Source organism: Salvelinus alpinus, chromosome 23 (genome assembly GCF_045679555.1).
Source record: "Salvelinus alpinus chromosome 23, SLU_Salpinus.1, whole genome shotgun sequence".
NCBI classification, from domain to species: Eukaryota; Metazoa; Chordata; class Actinopteri; order Salmoniformes; family Salmonidae; genus Salvelinus; species Salvelinus alpinus.
Genome location: NC_092108.1, coordinates 754,095 through 776,231, shown reverse-complemented (window position 1 = coordinate 776,231; position 22,137 = coordinate 754,095). Strand labels below are relative to the sequence as shown.

Genomic DNA, 22,137 nt, shown 5'->3' with positions numbered 1-22,137 from the left:
CCTTCACCACAACGTTGATCCCGAGTACCGGATCAGAGTCCACTGGGTTGATTGATACCATCTCTGCTGTAGCTAGTTCTGTGTTTTTACCATCTATGGTACTAGGCTAGCTAGCTATCTGTCAACGGTTAGTTATGGTAGCTGATAAACTACACGAATTTCACAGTCCCATGTAGACCGAAAACCAATGGCTATACCTAAATCAGACTTTCTACAAACAGCTAGCTACTTGAAAGACTAGTTACTTGTTATGTTGTTGCTAAAAACTTTCCTCTCCTCTTTTCTTACCGGACCAAATTTTAAGACACACCCTAAGCGCAGTGCATTGTGGTAAACGCAGTTTTAAATGTTGGTGCGTACCAACTGAGAAAGTACATTTTAAAAAGTCGTAAAAACATAAACTAGCTTTTCACTGCTAACTAAAACGTAAACGAATAGGTCTCTACAGTTTCATATAGTGGTCACTATCTCTTTATATCGTTTAATAGTTCCCGCCACGCATGATATAAACTTCTAAAAAGTCCCCCCCACCCCCCTTCCTTTCTGAACAAGTACTGTTCGTCCATCCTAACCACTTCTTTTGGCTCATCGGATTACAGCAGGGTGCACGCCGGCAACTCCGACTCAACTATAAAACCTCGATAAAAAACACAGTGAGTCAAACTAACTGATTATTTTACACCTCCAGGTATCTATAGTTGAAGTTAATGTTCTTTTAGTCAGAAAACACGTTAAACGGGGAATATTTAATTGCACGTGGCCGAATAATCAGCAACTTTCGGCATGCCAAACTTCATCTGAAGTTACCTAGCAGAGTTTCCCCCTGCCACACATCAAACCACAACTCCGAGACGCCAACGCACAGCTGCAATTGACTCCGCTAGTTACTTGCACGGACTTGCTCGTTGGTAACTAGTAATGTCCTTTCAAGGGGAAAACAAAACGTTTGCATGACAATCAAGTGCAATGTGAAATTGAACAAAGCTGTTTTATCCTGAATTGTTTCAAACTTATTTTATGTAATGTCTGTCATGAGAAACTGAACACCAGATGTACCATGCTGCTATAGGAAACCATGAACACTAGACATGTACCATGCTGCCATAGGACACCATGAACACTAGACATGTACCATGCTGCTATAGGAAACCATGAACACTAGACCGTTATCGTTACCGTTATTTTACCAGGTAAGTTGACTGAGAACACGTTCTCATTTGCAGCAACGACCTGGGGAATAGTTACAGGGGAGAGGAGGGGGATGAATGAGCCAATTGTAAACTGGGGATTATTAGGTGACTGTGATGGTTGAGGGCCAGATTGGGAATTTAGCCAGGACACCGGGGTTAACACCCCTACTCTTACGATAAGTGCCATGGGATCTTTAATGACCTCAGAGAGTCAGGACACCCGTTTAATGTCCCATCCGAAAGACGGCACCCTACACAAAGCAGTGTCCCCAATCACTGCCCTGGGGCATTGGGATCTTTGTTTAGACCAGAGGAAAGAGTGCCTCCTACTGGCCCTCCAACACCACTTCCAGCAGCACCTGGTCTCCCATCCAGGGACTGACCAGGACCAACCCTGCTTAGCTTCAGAAGCAAGCCAGCAGTGGTATGCAGGGTGGTATGCTGACATGTACCATGCTGCTATAGGAAACCATGAACACTAGACATGTACCATGCTGCTATAGGAAACCATGAACACTAGACATGTACCATGCTGCTATAGGAAACCATGAACACTAGACATGTACCATGCTGCTATAGGAAACCATGAACACTAGACATGTACCATGCTGCTATAGGAAACCATGAACACTAGACATGTACCATGCTGCTATAGGAAACCATGAACACTAGACATGTACCATGCTGCTATAGGAAACCATGAACACTAGACATGTACCATGCTGCTATAGGAAACCATGAACACTAGATGGGTGATTCTCATGAAACTGGCACCATAATGCCTCTTGGATCACTGAGATTAGGATCTGTATTGATCTAGTTCATAATTATTATGTTTATTGATCTGATACTTTGCATTTTACCACCATGTCCACAACTTCCAACTGTTTTCAGAGTCCAAAAAAGGTAATAAATCCATGTCTAATATTTGTTTTACATTGTTCACCTAATGAAAAGGCCCGAGTTAAATGTAACGGATGTGAAATGGCTAGCTAGTTAGTGGGTACGGTTACAATCAGTTACGTCACTTGCTCTGAAACCTAGAAGTAGTGTTTCCCCTTGCTCTGCAAGGGCCGCGGCTCTTGTGGAGCGATGGGTAACGACGCTTCGTGGGTGTCAGTTGTTGTGTGCAGAGGGTCCCTGGTTCGCGCCCGGGTCGGGGCTAAAGTCTAAAGTTATACTGTTACATAAACAGAGCACTGAAAGCAAATATATTTCAAATGTATTTAGCAATTTCTCAAAACAATTTTTCCGATTCTTGTTTGTTGTCATTATTACTTGTGTATTAATGTTATTTTATGTACTCATATTTGGGATAAAGAACAAAAGGCACACCATCAGATTAAGCCAAAATTACTGAAGTATAGGTTTTATTTTTCTAAATATTGGTGCGCTACGTTAATGATATGCAGGTTTCAGAGATTAGTGTTCCATAGTTTGCTATTGAAAAACTGATCTCTTAGAGATTCCGTAACCCAAACTATCACTTGTTAATCCCAAATGATTTGCATAATGCTAAAATCGAATCAAATTATATTTGTCACATGCGCCGAATACAACAGGTGAAATGAAATGTGAAACGCTTAACTACAAGCCCTTAACCAACGATACAGTTTTAAGACAATACCTTAAAAAAATATATATTTATATTTTAAGTAAGAGATGAAAAATAAATAATTACATAGCAGCAGTAAATCACAATAGCGGGGCTATATCCAGGTGGTACCGCTACAGAGTCAATGTGAGGGGGCACCGGTGTCAAGGTGTTTGAGATAATTATTTGAGATAAATCACTGATCTTAATGCAATTGACAAACGCCCCTTATTTTAGCGTAACTAGAGGTACTGTAATTCCGTGTATTTTCAAAGTGGACTTGGTGCCACTGAACACGCCGATTGGCACGTGTTTTTCTGTCGCTCATTAGAAAAACAAGACTTCAGTTTAGGTGTATTTCCTGACCGATTTCAGCGTGATGATTTTCATCCCACACGAAGCATATTTCACTTCCTCCAAATCCCCAGAAGGAATCAAAGATGACAAACGCAATCTGTAATTAATTAGACGTTTTTGCCGAGGAGGTCTTAGTCACGCAATTTGACATCAAACTAACGCGTTTGGTGCAGTATTTCTCAGGTAAAATATATGTGACGTGTTGTCTTGTGTGAACACAGTCGGCGCTGATTGGCAGGTCTGCCTCGCCGTCTATTGGATAGAGAGCAACGCAGCTGTTCACCCCACGTTAGTTGGCAAACGGACATCATCCAAACACCACCTCCATTTACCTGTTGTGACGCACAGATATTCTCTGTTTTAGACCAGACTGACATTATGACAAGTTATCATATTTACACTTTGTAGTCAATTTTGACCCTAGAATAAATGTTTCTGACTCAATGCAACAGACTGTTTTCAAAGGGATTCGTTGCTTTTTAAAGGCAGTCACTCTTTAGGCATGAAGTGACTTAAAAAATAAAAACATAATTCTCCAAACTCATTAATATTGGTCTATTAGGATGTGGATATGTGTGTTTCTAGGGTATTTTATATGTATTTATCACCCTTGGATTTTATTCATTTTATTGTTACAAAGTGGAATTAAAATTAATTTAATTGTCATTTTTTAAAGGTTAATGAAAATAAAACACGAATATTCCTTGATTTGATAAGTTATTCACCACCGAGTCCATACCTGTTGGAACGCCTTTGGCAGCGATTACAGCTGTGAGTCTTTTGGGGTGTGTCTCTAAGAGCTTTCCACACCTGGATTGTACAATATTTGCCCATTTTATTCTTAAACAATTCTTCAAGCTCTGTCAAGGTGTTGAGGATCATGGCAGACATCAATTTTCAAGTCTTGTCATAGATTTTCAAGCAGATTTAAGTGAAAACTGTAACATGGCCATTCTGGAGTATTCACTGTCTTCATGGTGTTGTATGTTATTGTCCTGCTGAAAGGTGAACTAATCTCCCAGTGTCTGGTGGAAAGCAGACAAACAGGTTTTCCTCTAGGATGTTGCCTGTCCTTTATCTCCCAGTGGCTGGTGTAAAGCAGACAAACAGGTTTTCCTCTAGGATGTTGCCTGTCCTTTATCTCCCAGTGTCTGGTGTAAAGCAGACAAACAGGTTTTCCTCTAGGAGTTTCCCTGTGCTCCATTCTGTTTATTTTTATATATCAATAATACCCTGTCAATCATACCATGATGCAGCCACCACTATGCTTCACATCCAATATGTATTGGATTTGCCCAGACATAACATTTGTGTTCAGGACATAAAGTGAATTGCTTTGCCAAGTCTTTTGCGGGATTAAGTGACTTGTTGCAAACAAGATGCATGTTTTTGGAATATTTTTTATTCGGTACAAGCTTCCTCCTTTTCACTCTCATTTAGGTTAGTATTGTGGAGTAACTACAATGTTGTTGATCCATCCTCAGTTTTCTCCTTTCACAGCCATTAAACTCTGTAACTGTTTTAAAGTCACCATTGGCCTCATGGTGAAATCCCTGAACGGGTTTCCTTTCTCTCCGGCAACTGAGTTAGGAAGGACGCCTGTATCTTTGTAGTGTCTGGGTGTATTGTGACCCCATCCACAGTATAATTAATAACTTCAACATCCTATTATGTGACTTGTTTACTCCTAAAAAAATAAAACCATGAAATGTTTTAAGTATTCAACCACTGTTAAGGCTTGCCATAACAAAGGGGTTGAATACATAAGAAATGTCATCTTTTAATTGTAATTAATTTTGAAAAACGTAATTCAACTTCCACATTATGGGGTGTGTAGGTCAGTGACATGCTAGAGGAAAGAACAGATACTCATCTCTGAGCCTCTCAGTTATTGCCAAAATGTCACGTTTTCTTAACTGTAAATGCAGCTGTAATGTTATGGATTCCTATTTTTAAGGTGTCCCAATCAAAAACGCATATTTTGTCCAATGCGTAAAATAATGCTAATTGTGTAGAGACTCCTCTTAGAAAACCAACAGTCCAAACCTCATGTCTCTATCATAATCTGTTCAAAACATATTGGAGTTTTGAAGGATGGTCAAAATTAGTGACTACATCAACGTCCAGAGGAACAAAGTGGTCATGAATCAGGAAAATAGCATGGCGTCAGCTAGATGCTAGGAGAGAATGAAGGCTACCTGACAGGCTCACCATTCAACTCAACTTCTCCAATCCACAGGACATAACTATATAGAGGTACCGTGGACAAAAATAGAAATACAACAATTTCAAACATTTTACTGAGTTACAGTTCAAATCAGTCAATTGAAATAAATTCATTAGGCCCTAATCTATGGATTTCACATGACTGGGAATACAGATCTGCATCTGTTAGTTACAGATACCTTAAAAAATAAGGTAGGGGCGTGGATCAGAAAACCAGTCAGTATCTGACCACCATTTGCCTCATGAAAACCAGTCCGTATCTGGTGTGACCACCATTTGCCTCATGCAGCATGACACATCTCCTTCACATAGAGTTGATCAGGCTGTTGATTGTGGCCTGTGGAATGTTGTCCCACTCCTCTTCAATGGCTGTGAAGTTGCTGGATATTGGCGGGAACTGGAACACGCTGTCATACAAATCGATCCAGAGCATCCCAAACATGCTCAATGGGTGACATGTCTGGGGAGTATACAGGCCATGAAAGAACTGGGACATGTTCAGCTTCCAGGAATTGTGTCCAGATCCTTGCTACATGGGGCTGTGCATTATCATGCTGAAACATGAGGTGATTGTGGTGGATGAATGGCACGGCAATGGGCCTCAGGATCTCATCACGGTATCTCTGTGCATTCAAATTGCCATCGATAAAATGCAATTGTGTTTGATGTCCGTCAAAAAGCTAGCTAGCTCATGGATGCAAACAATGTTCTTCCCTAAAAACATCTGTTTCATTAGCTAGCTAACTATATAGCTAGGTGTCATCTAAAATAACCCTAATTTATAAGACGGTTCTTATTTGATTAATGGTGGTCGGACCCATCTGTCAAGCTAGCCACAATAAGGATTAGCCTCAATTGTGGACTTTGCGGTTAGCCTTCAAAATAAAAGTATCGAATAATTCTACTATTTAGTCATTTGCATCACTGTTAATGACATACTTTTATATTGAAGGCAAACCGCAAATTCCACTATTGTGCCTAGTCGTTATTGTGGCTAGCTTCACACCACAACCCGGTCAAGCCTCACTAGCCAGATGAAGCTAGCTGGCTGCTTATAACATTAGCTTTGGGCAACAGGATTAAGTAGCTGGCTAGCTATTTATTTTCATGAACTGAAGTTCAATTTTAATAGGCGAACAACTAGTGGCTACCTAGCCAATACTAACTCACAAGGATTCCTAAATAATTGCTAAGAATAATGAAAATGACTGCAGGTTCTACTGGTCATTGCTTTCAGGCTGGTTGTATTGGTGCTAGCTAAGTACCAAGCTAAAGCTAGCTACCCAGAAGTTGTGGTCGAACAAATTATGCTTTAATGGATTTCGCCTTTGAGTTGTCTCGCTGAAATTTTCTTACTCTTTCAAATGACTGCTGGACTTGTTGTCTGCTCGATCCACACAGCAGACATTGTGGTTAGGAATGCTGTGTTGCACGTGTAGCGCAACATTTTACGTGGGATCATTACTTCATGTACCTACGTTATATAGGTATGCACGTCACCTCTGACATCGGGTTTTGCACATTAGTGTTAAACTAGACATTGGGCTGATACCGATGTTGGCATTTTTTGAAAATATCGTCCGATTCCGATATGTTCACCTATATATATATATATATATTTTGTGCATCCCTATTTATTATACCTGTTTTCTTGTTCTGAATAAGAATGTAATCATATACACTGAGTGTACAACATCTAGCATTTGAGTCATTTAGCAGATGCTCTTATCCAGAGCGACTTACTGTAGTGAGTGTATACATTTTCAAACTTTTTTTTCGTACAAAAACATTGCACCCCCCTTTGCCCTCAGAACAGCCTCAATTCGTCAGGGCATGGACTCTACAAGGTGTCCAAAGCGTTCCACGGGGATGCTGGCCCACTCTAATGCTTCCCATAGTTGCGTCAAGTTGGCTGGATGTCCTTTGGAGGGTGGACCATCCTTGATGCAGACAGAACTGTTGAGAGAGAAAAACCCAGCAGCGTTGCAGTTCTTGACACAAACCGGTGCGCCTGGTATCTGCTACCATACCCCGTTCAAAGGCACTGACATATTTTGTCTTGCCCATTCACCCTCTGAATGGCACACAATCCATGTCTCAAGACATAAAAATCCTTCTTTAACATGTCTCCTCCCCTTCATCTACACTGATTTTGAAGTGGATTTAACAAGTGACATCAATAAGGGATCATGGATTAATCTGGTCAGTCTGTCATGGAAAGAGCAGGTGTTCATAATCAAATCAGATTGTATTTGTCAGATGTGCCAAAAACAACAGGTGTAGACGAAAGCCACACACTCGCGCTGTGACATATCGATCATAGACTACTGCTGGAAAACTGTGTTATGGCTTTACACCACCTGCTATATTGTGGATAACGTGTTCTGTTAGACAGGTAACTAAGAGGGCGTTCTTTAATGGAACCCTCTCCAACACAATCCAGGTGGAATCAGGAATTCCCCAGGGCAGCTGTCTAGGCCCCTTCAATCTTTACTAATGAATTGGGAGTAAAGCCAGTGTGTGTATACGGATGACTCGACACGTCAGCTACCACAATGACTGCAACACTTAAAGAGCTGCAGTTACTTTCATAGTGGGTGGGAAGGAATAAATCGGTCCTAAATATTTATAAAATTAAAGGCATTGTATTTGAGACAAATCATTCACTTTAACCTCAACTAACCTCTTGTAATGTGGAAATTGAGCAAGTTGAGGTGACTAAACTGCTTGGAGTAACCCTGGATTGTAAACTGTCCTGGTCAAAACATATTGATACAACAGTAGCTAAGATGGGGAGAAGTCTTTCCCATAATAAACCGCTGCTCTACCTTAACAACACTATCAACAAGGCAGGTCCTACAGGCCCTAGTTTTGTCACACCTGGACTACTGTTCAGTAGTGTGGCCAGGTGCCACAAAGAGGGACTTAGGAAAATTGCAATTGGTTCAGAACAGGGCAGCACGGCTGGCCCTTGGACTTTATCACTACTTGTATTTATGAGCGGTATTGACATGTTGAATGCACCGAGCTGTCTGTCTTAACTACTGGCGCACAGCTCGGACACCCATGCAGACCCCACAAGACATGTCACCAGAGGTCTCTTCACAGTCCCCAAGTCCAGAACAGGCTATGGGAGGTGCACAGTACTACATAGAGCCATGACTACATGGAACTCTATTCCACATCAAGTAACTCATGCAAAAAAAAGTAAAATAAAATGTATGTATTTTGTGTTGTAGAGTAGGGGCCTGAGGGCACACACTTAAAATGTTGTGAATGTATTGTAATGTTTTAAAAAAATGTATAACTGCCTTAGTTTTGCTGGACTCCAGGAAGAGTAGCTGCTGCCTTGGCAGGAACTAATGGGGATCCATAATAAACCCCAGGAAGAGTAGCTGCTGCCTTGGCAGGAACTAATGGGGATCCATAATAAACCCCAGGAAGAGTAGCTGCTGCCTTGACTGAAACCATAATAAATACATATAAACGTCCCTTTTTCAGGACCCTGTCTTTCAAAGAATTCGTAAAAATCCAAGTAACTTCACAGATCTTCATTGTAAAGGGTTTAAACACTGTTTCCCATGCTTGTTCAATGAACCATAAATAATTAATGAACATGCACCTGTGGAACGGTCGTTAAGACAATAACAGCTTAGGCAATTAAGGTCACAGTTATGAAAACTTAGGGCACTAAAAAGGCCTTTCTACTGACTCTGGAAAAACACCAAAAGAAAGATGCCCAGGGTCCCTGCTCATCTGCGTGAACATACATTAGGCATGCTGCAAAGAGGCATGAGAACTGAAGATGTGGCCAGGGCAATAAATTGCAATGTCCGTACTGTGGGATGCTTAAGACGGCGCTACAGGGAATCGGGACGGACAGCTGATCGTCCTCGCAGTGGCAGACCACGTGTAACAACACCTGCACAGGATTGGTACATCCGAACATCACACCTGCTGGACAGGTACAGGATGGCAACAGCAACTGCCCGAGTTACACCAGGAACGCACAATCCCTCCATCAGTGCTCAGACTTTCCGCAATAGGCTGAGAGAGGCTGGACTGAGGGCTTGTAGGCCTGTTGTAAGGCAGGTCCTCACCAGACATCACCGGCAACAACATCGCCTATGGGCACAAACCCACCGTCGCTGGACCAAAAAGTGGTCTTCACTGATGAGTCGCGGTTTTGTCTCACCAGGGGTGATGGTCGGATTCGCGTTTATCGTTGAAGGAATGAGTGTTAAACCGAGGCCTGTACTCTGGAGCGTGATCGATGTGGAGGGTTCGTCATGGTCTGGGGCGGTGTGTCACAGCATCATCGGACTGAGCTTGTTGTCATTGCAGGCAATCAACTCTGTGCGTTACAGGGAAGACATCCTCCTCCCTCATGTAGTACCCTTCCTGCAGGCTCATCCTGACATGACCCTCCAGCATGACAATGCCACTAGCCATACTGCTCATTCTGTGTGTGATTTCCTGCAAGACAGGAATGCCAGTGTTCTGCCATGGCCAGCGAGGAGCCCGGATCTCAATCCCATTGAGCACGTCGGGGACCTGTTGGATCGGAGGGTGAGGGCTAGGGCCATTCCCCCCAGAAATGTCTGGGACCTGTTGGATCGGAGGGTGAGGGCTAGGGCCATTCCCCCCCCCCCCCCCCAGAAATGTCCGGGAACTTGCAGGTGCCTTGGTGGGAGAGTGGGGTAACATCTCACAACTGGCAAATCTGCTGCAGTCCTTGAGGAGGAGATGCACTGCAGTATTTAATGCAGCTGGTGGCCACACCAGATACTGACTGTTACTTTTGATTTTGACCCCCCCTTTGTTCATCTCTGTTCTTCTCTTCCTCTCTCCATCAGTATCATCATGTCTGGTCTACAGTGTCTTGGTGAAGATAACATCTGGTTTGAGAAGCCCCGCTACGACGAGGCTGAGCGACGCTTCTACGAGGGAGCCAACGGGCCCTCCACACACTCAAACCACCAGGTACTGACGGGCCCTCCACACACTCACACCACCAGGTACTGACGGGCCCTCCACACACTCGCACCACCAGGTACTGACGGGCCCTCCACACACTCGCACCACCAGGTACTGACGGGCCCTCCACACACTCGCACCACCAGGTACTGACGGGCCCTCCACACACTCGCACCACCAGGTACTGACGGGCCCTCCACACACTCGCACCACCAGGTACTGACGGGCCCTCCACACACTCGCACCACCAGGTACTGACGGGCCCTCCACACACTCGCACCACCAGGTACTGACGGGCCCTCCACACACTCGCACCACCAGGTACTGACGGGCCCTCCACACACTCGCACCACCAGGTACCTGCTTTACTAAAGAATGTGATAGTGGCGTGATGAGGTTCTGATGGAGTATCAGTTGAGACGCCACTAGGTTGGGTTGAGACCCTTTCAGACAGTCCTGTGTTTGTGTGTGTTAAGCCACACTAACCTTATAATAGCTGGGCTGAAAACATCTGTCAGTCAGTTCTAGCCTCTGTCCTGTCCTCCATGTTTCAACTGGTGCTGCTGGGAATGTTCAGTTGGGATGGTACTCTTAGTAACTCACGACTGTTGTAACATTCTGGAACTCTTGGTAACTCACGACTGTTGTGACATTCTGGAACTCTTAGTAACTCACGACTGTTGTAACATTCTGGAACTCTTAGTAACTCACGACTGTTGTGACATTGTGGAACTCTTAGTAACTCACGACTGTTGTAACATTGTGGAACTCTTAGTAACTCACGACTGTTGTGACATTGTGGAACTCTTAGTAACTCACGACTGTTGTAACATTGTGGAACTCTTAGTAACTCACGACTGTTGTGACATTGTGGAACTCTTAGTAACTCACGACTGTTGTAACATTGTGGAACTCTTAGTAACTCACGACTGTTGTGACATTGTGGAACTCTTAGTAACTCACGACTGTTGTAACATTGTGGAACTCTTAGTAACTCACGACTGTTGTGACATTGTGGAACTCTTAGTAACTCACGACTGTTGTGACATTGTGGAACTCTTAGTAACTCACGACTGTTGTAACATTGTGGAACTCTTAGTAACTCACGACTGTTGTAACATTGTGGAACTCTTAGTAACTCACGACTGTTGTGACATTGTGGAACTCTTAGTAACTCACGACTGTTGTAACATTGTGGAACTCTTAGTAACTCACGACTGTTGTAACATTGTGGAACTCTTGGTAACTCACGACTGTTGTAACATTGTGGAACTCTTAGTAACTCACGACTGTTGTAACATTGTGGAACTCTTAGTAACTCACGACTGTTGTAACATTGTGGAACTCTTGGTAACTCACGACTGTTGTAACATTGTGGAACTCTTAGTAACTCACGACTGTTGTGACATTGTGGAACTCTTAGTAACTCACGACTGTTGTAACATTGTGGAACTCTTAGTAACTCACGACTGTTGTGACATTGTGGAACTCTTAGTAACTCACGACTGTTGTAACATTGTGGAACTCTTAGTAACTCACGACTGTTGTAACATTGTGGAACTCTTAGTAACTCACGACTGTTGTGACATTGTGGAACTCTTAGTAACTCACGACTGTTGTGACATTGTGGAACTCTTAGTAACTCACGACTGTTGTAACATTGTGGAACTCTTAGTAACTCACGACTGTTGTGACATTGTGGAACTCTTAGTAACTCACGACTGTTGTGACATTGTGGAACTCTTAGTAACTCACGACTGTTGTAACATTGTGGAACTCTTAGTAACTCACGACTGTTGTAACATTGTGGAACTCTTAGTAACTCACGACTGTTGTGACATTGTGGAACTCTTAGTAACTCACGACTGTTGTGACATTGTGGAACTCTTAGTAACTCACGACTGTTGTAACATTGTGGAACTCTTGGTAACTCACGACTGTTGTAACATTGTGGAACTCTTAGTAACTCACGACTGTTGTGACATTGTGGAACTCTTAGTAACTCACGACTGTTGTGACATTGTGGAACTCTTAGTAACTCACGACTGTTGTAACATTGTGGAACTCTTAGTAACTCACGACTGTTGTGACATTGTGGAACTCTTAGTAACTCACGACTGTTGTAACATTGTGGAACTCTTAGTAACTCACGACTGTTGTAACATTGTGGAACTCTTGGTAACTCACGACTGTTGTGACATTGTGGAACTCTTGGTAACTCACGACTGTTGTAACATTGTGGAACTCTTAGTAACTCACGACTGTTGTAACATTGTGGAACTCTTGGTAACTCACGACTGTTGTAACATTGTGGAACTCTTAGTAACTCACGACTGTTGTAACATTGTGGAACTCTTAGTAACTCACGACTGTTGTAACATTGTGGAACTCTTGGTAACTCACGACTGTTGTAACATTGTGGAACTCTTGGTAACTCACGACTGTTGTAACATTGTGGAACTCTTAGTAACTCACGACTGTTGTGACATTGTGGAACTCTTAGTAACTCACGACTGTTGTAACATTGTGGAACTCTTAGTAACTCACGACTGTTGTGACATTGTGGAACTCTTAGTAACTCACGACTGTTGTGACATTGTGGAACTCTTAGTAACTCACGACTGTTGTGACATTGTGGAACTCTTAGTAACTCACGACTGTTGTGACATTGTGGAACTCTTAGTAACTCACGACTGTTGTGACATTGTGGAACTCTTAGTAACTCACGACTGTTGTAACATTGTGGAACTCTTAGTAACTCACGACTGTTGTAACATTGTGGAACTCTTGGTAACTCACGACTGTTGTAACATTGTGGAACTCTTAGTAACTCACGACTGTTGTAACATTGTGGAACTCTTGGTAACTCACGACTGTTGTAACATTGTGGAACTCTTAGTAACTCACGACTGTTGTAACATTGTGGAACTCTTGGTAACTCACGACTGTTGTAACATTGTGGAACTCTTGGTAACTCACGACTGTTGTAACATTGTGGAACTCTTGGTAACTCACGACTGTTGTGACATTGTGGAACTCTTGGTAACTCACGACTGTTGTGACATTGTGGAACTCTTGGTAACTCACGACTGTTGTGACATTGTGGAACTCTTGGTAACTCACGACTGTTGTAACATTCTGGAACTCTTAGTAACTCACGACTGTTGTAACATTGTGGAACTCTTAGTAACTCACGACTGTTGTAACATTGTGGAACTCTTGGTAACTCACGACTGTTGTGACATTGTGGAACTCTTAGTAACTCACGACTGTTGTAACATTGTGGAACTCTTGGTAACTCACGACTGTTGTGACATTGTGGAACTCTTGGTAACTCACGACTGTTGTAACATTCTGGAACTCTTAGTAACTCACGACTGTTGTAACATTGTGGAACTCTTGGTAACTCACGACTGTTGTGACATTGTGGAACTCTTGGTAACTCACGACTGTTGTGACATTCTGGAACTCTTGGTAACTCACGACTGTTGTGACATTCTGGAACTCTTGGTAACTCACGACTGTTGTGACATTCTGGAACTCTTGGTAACTCACGACTGTTGTGACATTCTGGAACTCTTGGTAACTCACGACTGTTGTGACATTCTGGAACTCTTGGTAACTCACGACTGTTGTAACATTCTGGAACTCTTGGTAACTCACGACTGTTGTGACATTCTGGAACTCTTGGTAACTCACGACTGTTGTGACATTCTGGAACTCTTAGTAACTCACGACTGTTGTGACATTGTGGAACTCTTAGTAACTCACGACTGTTGTAACATTGTGGAACTCTTAGTAACTCACGACTGTTGTGACATTGTGGAACTCTTAGTAACTCACGACTGTTGTAACATTCTGGATCTCTTAGTAACTCACGACTGTTGTGACATTGTGGAACTCTTAGTAACTCACGACTGTTGTAACATTCTGGAACTCTTGGTAACTCACGACTGTTGTAACATTCTGGATCTCTTAGTAACTCACGACTGTTGTGACATTGTGGAACTCTTAGTAACTCACGACTGTTGTGACATTCTGGAACTCTTGGTAACTCACGACTGTTGTGACATTCTGGAACTCTTGGTAACTCACGACTGTTGTAACATTCTGGAACTCTTGGTAACTCACGACTGTTGTGACATTCTGGAACTCTTGGTAACTCACGACTGTTGTGACATTCTGGAACTCTTAGTAACTCACGACTGTTGTGACATTGTGGAACTCTTAGTAACTCACGACTGTTGTGACATTGTGGAACTCTTAGTAACTCACGACTGTTGTAACATTCTGGATCTCTTAGTAACTCACGACTGTTGTGACATTGTGGAACTCTTAGTAACTCACGACTGTTGTGACATTCTGGAACTCTTGGTAACTCACGACTGTTGTAACATTGTGGAACTCTTGGTAACTCACGACTGTTGTGACATTGTGGAACTCTTGGTAACTCACGACTGTTGTGACATTCTGGAACTCTTAGTAACTCACGACTGTTGTGACATTGTGGAACTCTTAGTAACTCACGACTGTTGTGACATTGTGGAACTCTTAGTAACTCACGACTGTTGTAACATTCTGGATCTCTTAGTAACTCACGACTGTTGTGACATTGTGGAACTCTTAGTAACTCACGACTGTTGTGACATTCTGGAACTCTTGGTAACTCACGACTGTTGTAACATTGTGGAACTCTTGGTAACTCACGACTGTTGTGACATTGTGGAACTCTTGGTAACTCACGACTGTTGTGACATTGTGGAACTCTTGGTAACTCACGACTGTTGTGACATTGTGGAACTCTTGGTAACTCACGACTGTTGTAACATTCTGGAACTCTTAGTAACTCACGACTGTTGTAACATTGTGGAACTCTTAGTAACTCACGACTGTTGTAACATTGTGGAACTCTTGGTAACTCACGACTGTTGTGACATTGTGGAACTCTTAGTAACTCACGACTGTTGTAACATTGTGGAACTCTTGGTAACTCACGACTGTTGTGACATTGTGGAACTCTTGGTAACTCACGACTGTTGTAACATTGTGGAACTCTTGGTAACTCACGACTGTTGTGACATTGTGGAACTCTTGGTAACTCACGACTGTTGTGACATTCTGGAACTCTTGGTAACTCACGACTGTTGTGACATTCTGGAACTCTTGGTAACTCACGACTGTTGTGACATTCTGGAACTCTTGGTAACTCACGACTGTTGTGACATTCTGGAACTCTTGGTAACTCACGACTGTTGTAACATTCTGGAACTCTTGGTAACTCACGACTGTTGTGACATTCTGGAACTCTTGGTAACTCACGACTGTTGTGACATTCTGGAACTCTTAGTAACTCACGACTGTTGTGACATTGTGGAACTCTTAGTAACTCACGACTGTTGTAACATTGTGGAACTCTTAGTAACTCACGACTGTTGTGACATTGTGGAACTCTTAGTAACTCACGACTGTTGTAACATTCTGGATCTCTTAGTAACTCACGACTGTTGTGACATTGTGGAACTCTTAGTAACTCACGACTGTTGTAACATTCTGGAACTCTTGGTAACTCACGACTGTTGTAACATTCTGGATCTCTTAGTAACTCACGACTGTTGTGACATTGTGGAACTCTTAGTAACTCACGACTGTTGTGACATTCTGGAACTCTTGGTAACTCACGACTGTTGTGACATTCTGGAACTCTTGGTAACTCACGACTGTTGTAACATTCTGGAACTCTTGGTAACTCACGACTGTTGTGACATTCTGGAACTCTTGGTAACTCACGACTGTTGTGACATTCTGGAACTCTTAGTAACTCACGACTGTTGTGACATTGTGGAACTCTTAGTAACTCACGACTGTTGTGACATTGTGGAACTCTTAGTAACTCACGACTGTTGTAACATTCTGGATCTCTTAGTAACTCACGACTGTTGTGACATTGTGGAACTCTTAGTAACTCACGACTGTTGTGACATTCTGGAACTCTTGGTAACTCACGACTGTTGTAACATTGTGGAACTCTTGGTAACTCACGACTGTTGTGACATTGTGGAACTCTTGGTAACTCACGACTGTTGTGACATTGTGGAACTCTTGGTAACTCACGACTGTTGTGACATTGTGGAACTCTTGGTAACTCACGACTGTTGTAACATTCTGGAACTCTTAGTAACTCACGACTGTTGTAACATTGTGGAACTCTTGGTAACTCACGACTGTTGTGACATTGTGGAACTCTTAGTAACTCACGACTGTTGTAACATTGTGGAACTCTTGGTAACTCACGACTGTTGTGACATTGTGGAACTCTTGGTAACTCACGACTGTTGTAACATTCTGGAACTCTTAGTAACTCACGACTGTTGTAACATTCTGGAACTCTTGGTAACTCACGACTGTTGTGACATTCTGGAACTCTTGGTAACTCACGACTGTTGTGACATTCTGGAACTCTTGGTAACTCACGACTGTTGTGACATTGTGGAACTCTTGGTAACTCACGACTGTTGTGACATTGTGGAACTCTTGGTAACTCACGACTGTTGTGACATTCTGGAACTCTTGGTAACTCACGACTGTTGTGACATTCTGGAACTCTTGGTAACTCACGACTGTTGTGACATTCTGGAACTCTTGGTAACTCACGACTGTTGTGACATTGTGGAACTCTTAGTAACTCACGACTGTTGTGACATTGTGGAACTCTTAGTAACTCACGACTGTTGTGACATTGTGGAACTCTTAGTAACTCACGACTGTTGTGACATTCTGGATCTCTTAGTAACTCACGACTGTTGTGACATTGTGGAACTCTTAGTAACTCACGACTGTTGTGACATTCTGGAACTCTTGGTAACTCACGACTGTTGTAACATTGTGGAACTCTTGGTAACTCACGACTGTTGTGACATTCTGGAACTCTTGGTAACTCACGACTGTTGTAACATTGTGGAACTCTTGGTAACTCACGACTGTTGTGACATTCTGGAACTCTTGGTAACTCACGACTGTTGTGACATTCTGGAACTCTTGGTAACTCACGACTGTTGTGACATTCTGGAACTCTTGGTAACTCACGACTGTTGTAACATTCTGGAACTCTTGGTAACTCGCGACTGTTGGCTGTGTTGGTTGCCGCGGTGTTGTGAACAGATGTTACTGTCTGTAATGTATCAGAGATGTAGCTCTGAGACAGGAGTTGAAATAATGTAGCTCTGGTTAACAATCTATTATCAATCTATTATTTACATGTTTCTCTGTTTTCAATGTCCCTTATTTCCCGTAGTGTTCCTGACGTCTGTTCCTGACGTCTGTTTCTGTAGTGTTCCTGACGTCTGTTTCTGTAGTGTTCCTGACGTCTGTTTCTGTAGTGTTCCTGACGTCTGTTCCTGACGTCTGTTTCTGTAGTGTTCCTGACGTCTGTTCCTGGCGTCTGTTTCTGTAGTGTTCCTGACGTCTGTTTCTGGCGTCTGTTTCTGTAGTGTTTCTGGCGTCTGTTTCTGTAGTGTTCCTGGCGTCTGTTCCTGTAGTGTTCCTGGCGTCTGTTCCTGTAGTGTTCCTGGCGTCTGTTTCTGTAGTGTTCCTGGCGTCTGTTTCTGTAGTGTTCCTGACGTCTGTTTCTGTAGTGTTCCTGACGTCTGTTCCTGTAGTGTTCCTGACGTCTGTTTCTGTAGTGTTCCTGACGTCTGTTTCAGTAGTGTTCCTGACGTCTGTTTCTGGCGTCTGTTTCTGTAGTGTTCCTGACGTCTGTTTCTGTAGTGTTCCTGACGTCTGTTTCTGTAGTGTTCCTGACGTCTGTTTCTGGCGTCTGTTTCTGTAGTGTTCCTGACGTCTGTTTCTGGCGTCTGTTTCTGTAGTGTTCCTGACGTCTGTTTCTGGCGTCTGTTTCCTGTAGTGTTCCTGGCGTCTGTTTCTGTACTGTTCCTGGCGTCTGTTTCTGGCGTCTGTTTCTGTAGTGTTCCTGACGTCTGTTTCTGGCGTCTGTTTCCTGTAGTGTTCCTGGCGTCTGTTTCTGTAGTGTTCCTGGCGTCTGTTCCTGGCGTCTGTTTCTGTAGTGTTCCTGGCGTCTGTTCCTGTAGTGTTCCTGACGTCTGTTTCTGTAGTGTTCCTGACGTCTGTTTCTGTAGTGTTCCTGGCGTCTGTTTCTGTAGTGTTCCTGGCGTCTGTTTCTGTAGTGTTCCTGACGTCTGTTCCTGTAGTGTTCCTGGCGTCTGTTTCTGTAGTGTTCCTGGCGTCTGTTTCTGTAGTGTTCCTGGCGTCTGTTTCTGTAGTGTTCCTGGCGTCTGTTTCTGTAGTGTTCCTGGCGTCTGTTTCTGTAGTGTTCCTGACGTCTGTTTCTGTAGTGTTCCTGGCGTCTGTTTCTGTAGTGTTCCTGGCGTCTGTTTCTGTAGTGTTCCTGGCGTCTGTTTCAGTAGTGTTCCTGGCGTCTGTTTCTGTAGTGTTCCTGGCGTCTGTTTCTGTAGTGTTCCTGGCGTCTGTTTCTGTAGTGTTCCTGACGTCTGTTCCTGTAGTGTTCCTGGCGTCTGTTTCTGTAGTGTTCCTGACGTCTGTTTCTGTAGTGTTCCTGACGTCTGTTTCTGTAGTGTTCCTGGCGTCTGTTTCTGTAGTGTTCCTGGCGTCTGTTTCTGTAGTGTTCCTGGCGTCTGTTCCTGTAGTGTTCCTGGCGTCTGTTTCTGTAGTGTTCCTGGCGTCTGTTTCTGTAGTGTTCCTGGCGTCTGTTTCTGTAGTGTTCCTGGCGTCTGTTTCAGTAGTGTTCCTGGCGTCTGTTTCAGTAGTGTTCCTGGCGTCTGTTTCTGTAGTGTTCCTGGCGTCTGTTTCTGTAGTGTTCCTGGCGTCTGTTTCTGTAGTGTTCCTGGCGTCTGTTCCTGTAGTGTTCCTGACGTCTGTTTCTGTAGTGTTCCTGGCGTCTGTTTCTGTAGTGTTCCTGGCGTCTGTTTCTGTAGTGTTCCTGGCGTCTGTTTCTGTAGTGTTCCTGGCGTCTGTTTCTGTAGTGTTCCTGACGTCTGTTCCTGTAGTGTTCCTGGCGTCTGTTTCTGTAGTGTTCCTGGCGTCTGTTTCTGTAGTGTTCCTGACGTCTGTTCCTGTAGTGTTCCTGGCGTCTGTTTCTGTAGTGTTCCTGGCGTCTGTTTCTGTAGTGTTCCTGGCGTCTGTTTCTGTAGTGTTCCTGGCGTCTGTTTCTGTAGTGTTCCTGGCGTCTGTTCCTGTAGTGTTCCTGGCGTCTGTTCCTGTAGTGTTCCTGACGTCTGTTCCTGTAGTGTTCCTGGCGTCTGTTCCTGTAGTGTTCCTGGCGTCTGTTTCTGTAGTGTTCCTGGCGTCTGTTTCTGTAGTGTTCCTGACGTCTGTTTCTGTAGTGTTCCTGGCGTCTGTTTCTGTAGTGTTCCTGGCGTCTGTTTCTGTAGTGTTCCTGGCGTCTGTTTCTGTAGTGTTCCTGGCGTCTGTTTCTGTAGTGTTCCTGGCGTCTGTTTCTGTAGTGTTCCTGGCGTCTGTTTCTGTAGTGTTCCTGACGTCTGTTTCTGTAGTGTTCCTGGCGTCTGTTTCTGTAGTGTTCCTGGCGTCTGTTTCTGTAGTGTTCCTGGCGTCTGTTTCTGTAGTGTTCCTGGCGTCTGTTTCTGTAGTGTTCCTGGCGTCTGTTTCTGTAGTGTTCCTGGCGTCTGTTTCTGTAGTGTTCCTGGCGTCTGTTTCTGTAGTGTTCCTGGCGTCTGTTTCTGACGTCTATCTTGGTGGACCTACAATCTTTCTCCTTTTTCTCCTCCCTTTGTACTCCCCTCTCCTCTCTTTGTACTCCCCTCCTGTCCTTCATGGCTGTTTCACTGTCCTCTCCTCTGTGTCCTGTCCTCCCGCTCCTTCCCCCCTCCATGTTAACCAGGTAAAGTCACCCCTCCAAGGTAGAGGACGATCTCGTCCCCAGAAGCGCCAGCACAGGAATGTAAGTCCCCATCATAAGGGCCTTGTACAGGGCTGAGAGGCGCATGGACTGAACTGGCGTGTACGACACACACACACACACAGATTGACCAACCCCCCCCCCCCCACTCTCTAATTCTGTCCTCTCTACCCTCTCTGTCCTCTCTGTCCCCCTCTCTGTCCTCTACCCCATGGATCATGAACTAGATTCAGCCGCGGACCAATTTCTTTCTTGACCGGCTGGTTGGGGGCCAGAATATAATTACAAACAGATCATTTGTAGACACCAATTTGACTGCAGGAGTCCCAAACAGATCATTTGTAGACACCAATTTGACTGCAGGAGTCCCAAACAGATCATTTGTAGACACCAATTTGACTGCAGGAGTCCCAAACAGATCATTTGTAGACACCAATTTGACTGCAGGAGTCCCAAACAGATCATTTGTAGACACCAATTTGACTGCAGGAGTCCCAAACAGATCATTTGTAGACACCAATTTGACTGCAGGAGTCCCAAACAGATCATTTCAAACCTTTCTCCTATATGTATATGATCACATGTATCTCTACTATGCGCAGGAACAGATTTCCTAAATTTACATCACTTGGAGCTGATTTCCTGGTGTTTTTATAGTTGTTTGCTCAGAATGCTTGGGGGGTCAAATTCAGACCACCAATTGGGGAACCCTGCTATAGTTAAATATCTGGTCTGTCAGAGAGCTGACCTGTTGAGTTATTTATCTGCTCTGTCAGAGCATGCGGTCTTCCTCTGACCGCCGGGTATGTGTGTGTGTGTGTGTGTGTGTGTGTAGTCTTCCTCAGCCAGTGGGGACCAAGAGTTGGTGTCTCGTATGAAGAGTCTGGAGCTGGAGAACCAGGAACTGCACAAAGGTACGTCTGGCTTTCATTTGTTAATGATCATATTCTGATCTATATTGATGTGGAATAGGTCTTTATTGACCCAGTTCACAGACCACAGAAACAATGACGATAATGTTGTGTGTGTGTGTGTGTAGTGGTGGAGGATCTGAGAACAGCCTTGTTCAAGCTGGAGAACAGAGTCCAGGTTCTGGAGAGAAGCCCAGCTGTTCCCTGTGCCAAGGTGGGTTTAGAGAAGTTTAATTTACACCTCCGCACTGTCTGCTTGGTCCGTTCAAGCGAAATGATTCAATTTATTTCTGACGTCGAACGTCCACCCTCGTCCGCATCTACATTGGCTGTTGTGGACGCGGAACTCTGTGCGGACTGGACCAAACATTTGGTTGAAGATTGAAGGTGTACATTTGGATTTTTCTGTACCAAGAATGGTGTGATCTATGAACGATATTTCGGCTTTATAACTGAACAAACATACGAGTTGGTTTCTGTTTCAGGAGCTGAAATAAAAGATCCCAGAAATGTTCCAAACGCACAAAAAGATTATTTCGCACAAATTTGTTTACGTCCCTGTTAGTGAGCATTTGTCCTTCACCAAGATAATCCATCCACCTGACGGTTGTGGCATATGAAAAAGCTGAATCAACAGCATGATCATTACACAGGTGCACCTTGTGTTGTGGACAATAAAAGGCCATTCTAAAAATGTACAGTTTTGTCAGACAACACAAAGCCACAGATGTGTCAAGTTGAGGGAGCGTGCAATTTGCCTGCTGACTGCAGGAATGTCAACCAGAGCAGTTGCCAGAATTTCTCTACCATAAGCCGCCTCAACATCTTTTTAGAGAATTTGGCAGTATGTCCAACCGGCCTCACAACCACAGACCACGTGTAACCACGCCAGTCCAGGACCTCCACATCCGGGTTCTTCACCTGCGGGAGCATCTGAGACCAGCCACCTGGACAGCTGATGAAACTGTGGGTTTGCACAACTGAAGAATTTGG

At 43.8% G+C, this 22,137-nt stretch overlaps 1 protein-coding gene across 3 annotated transcripts in view; it reads left to right on the top strand.

The window, feature by feature from the left end:
* Window positions 1–294: 294 nt before the first annotated feature.
* LOC139550037 (elongation factor 1-delta-like) overlaps window positions 295–22,137 on the top strand; it is a 51,871-nt gene continuing 30,028 nt past the window's right edge. For 2 of the 3 annotated variants that reach the window (XM_071360613.1, XM_071360612.1), the window contains exons 1-5: window positions 520–653; window positions 10,224–10,350; window positions 20,216–20,275; window positions 21,069–21,147; window positions 21,273–21,358. In XM_071360613.1, the coding sequence (XP_071216714.1) occupies window positions 10,231–10,350; window positions 20,216–20,275; window positions 21,069–21,147; window positions 21,273–21,358 (345 nt within the window). In that variant the 5' untranslated portion in view covers window positions 520–653; window positions 10,224–10,230. Of the gene's footprint in view, window positions 654–10,223; window positions 10,351–20,215; window positions 20,276–21,068; window positions 21,148–21,272; window positions 21,359–22,137 lie in introns of all 3 variants that reach the window. The other variant, XM_071360615.1, reaches the window with a different exon arrangement.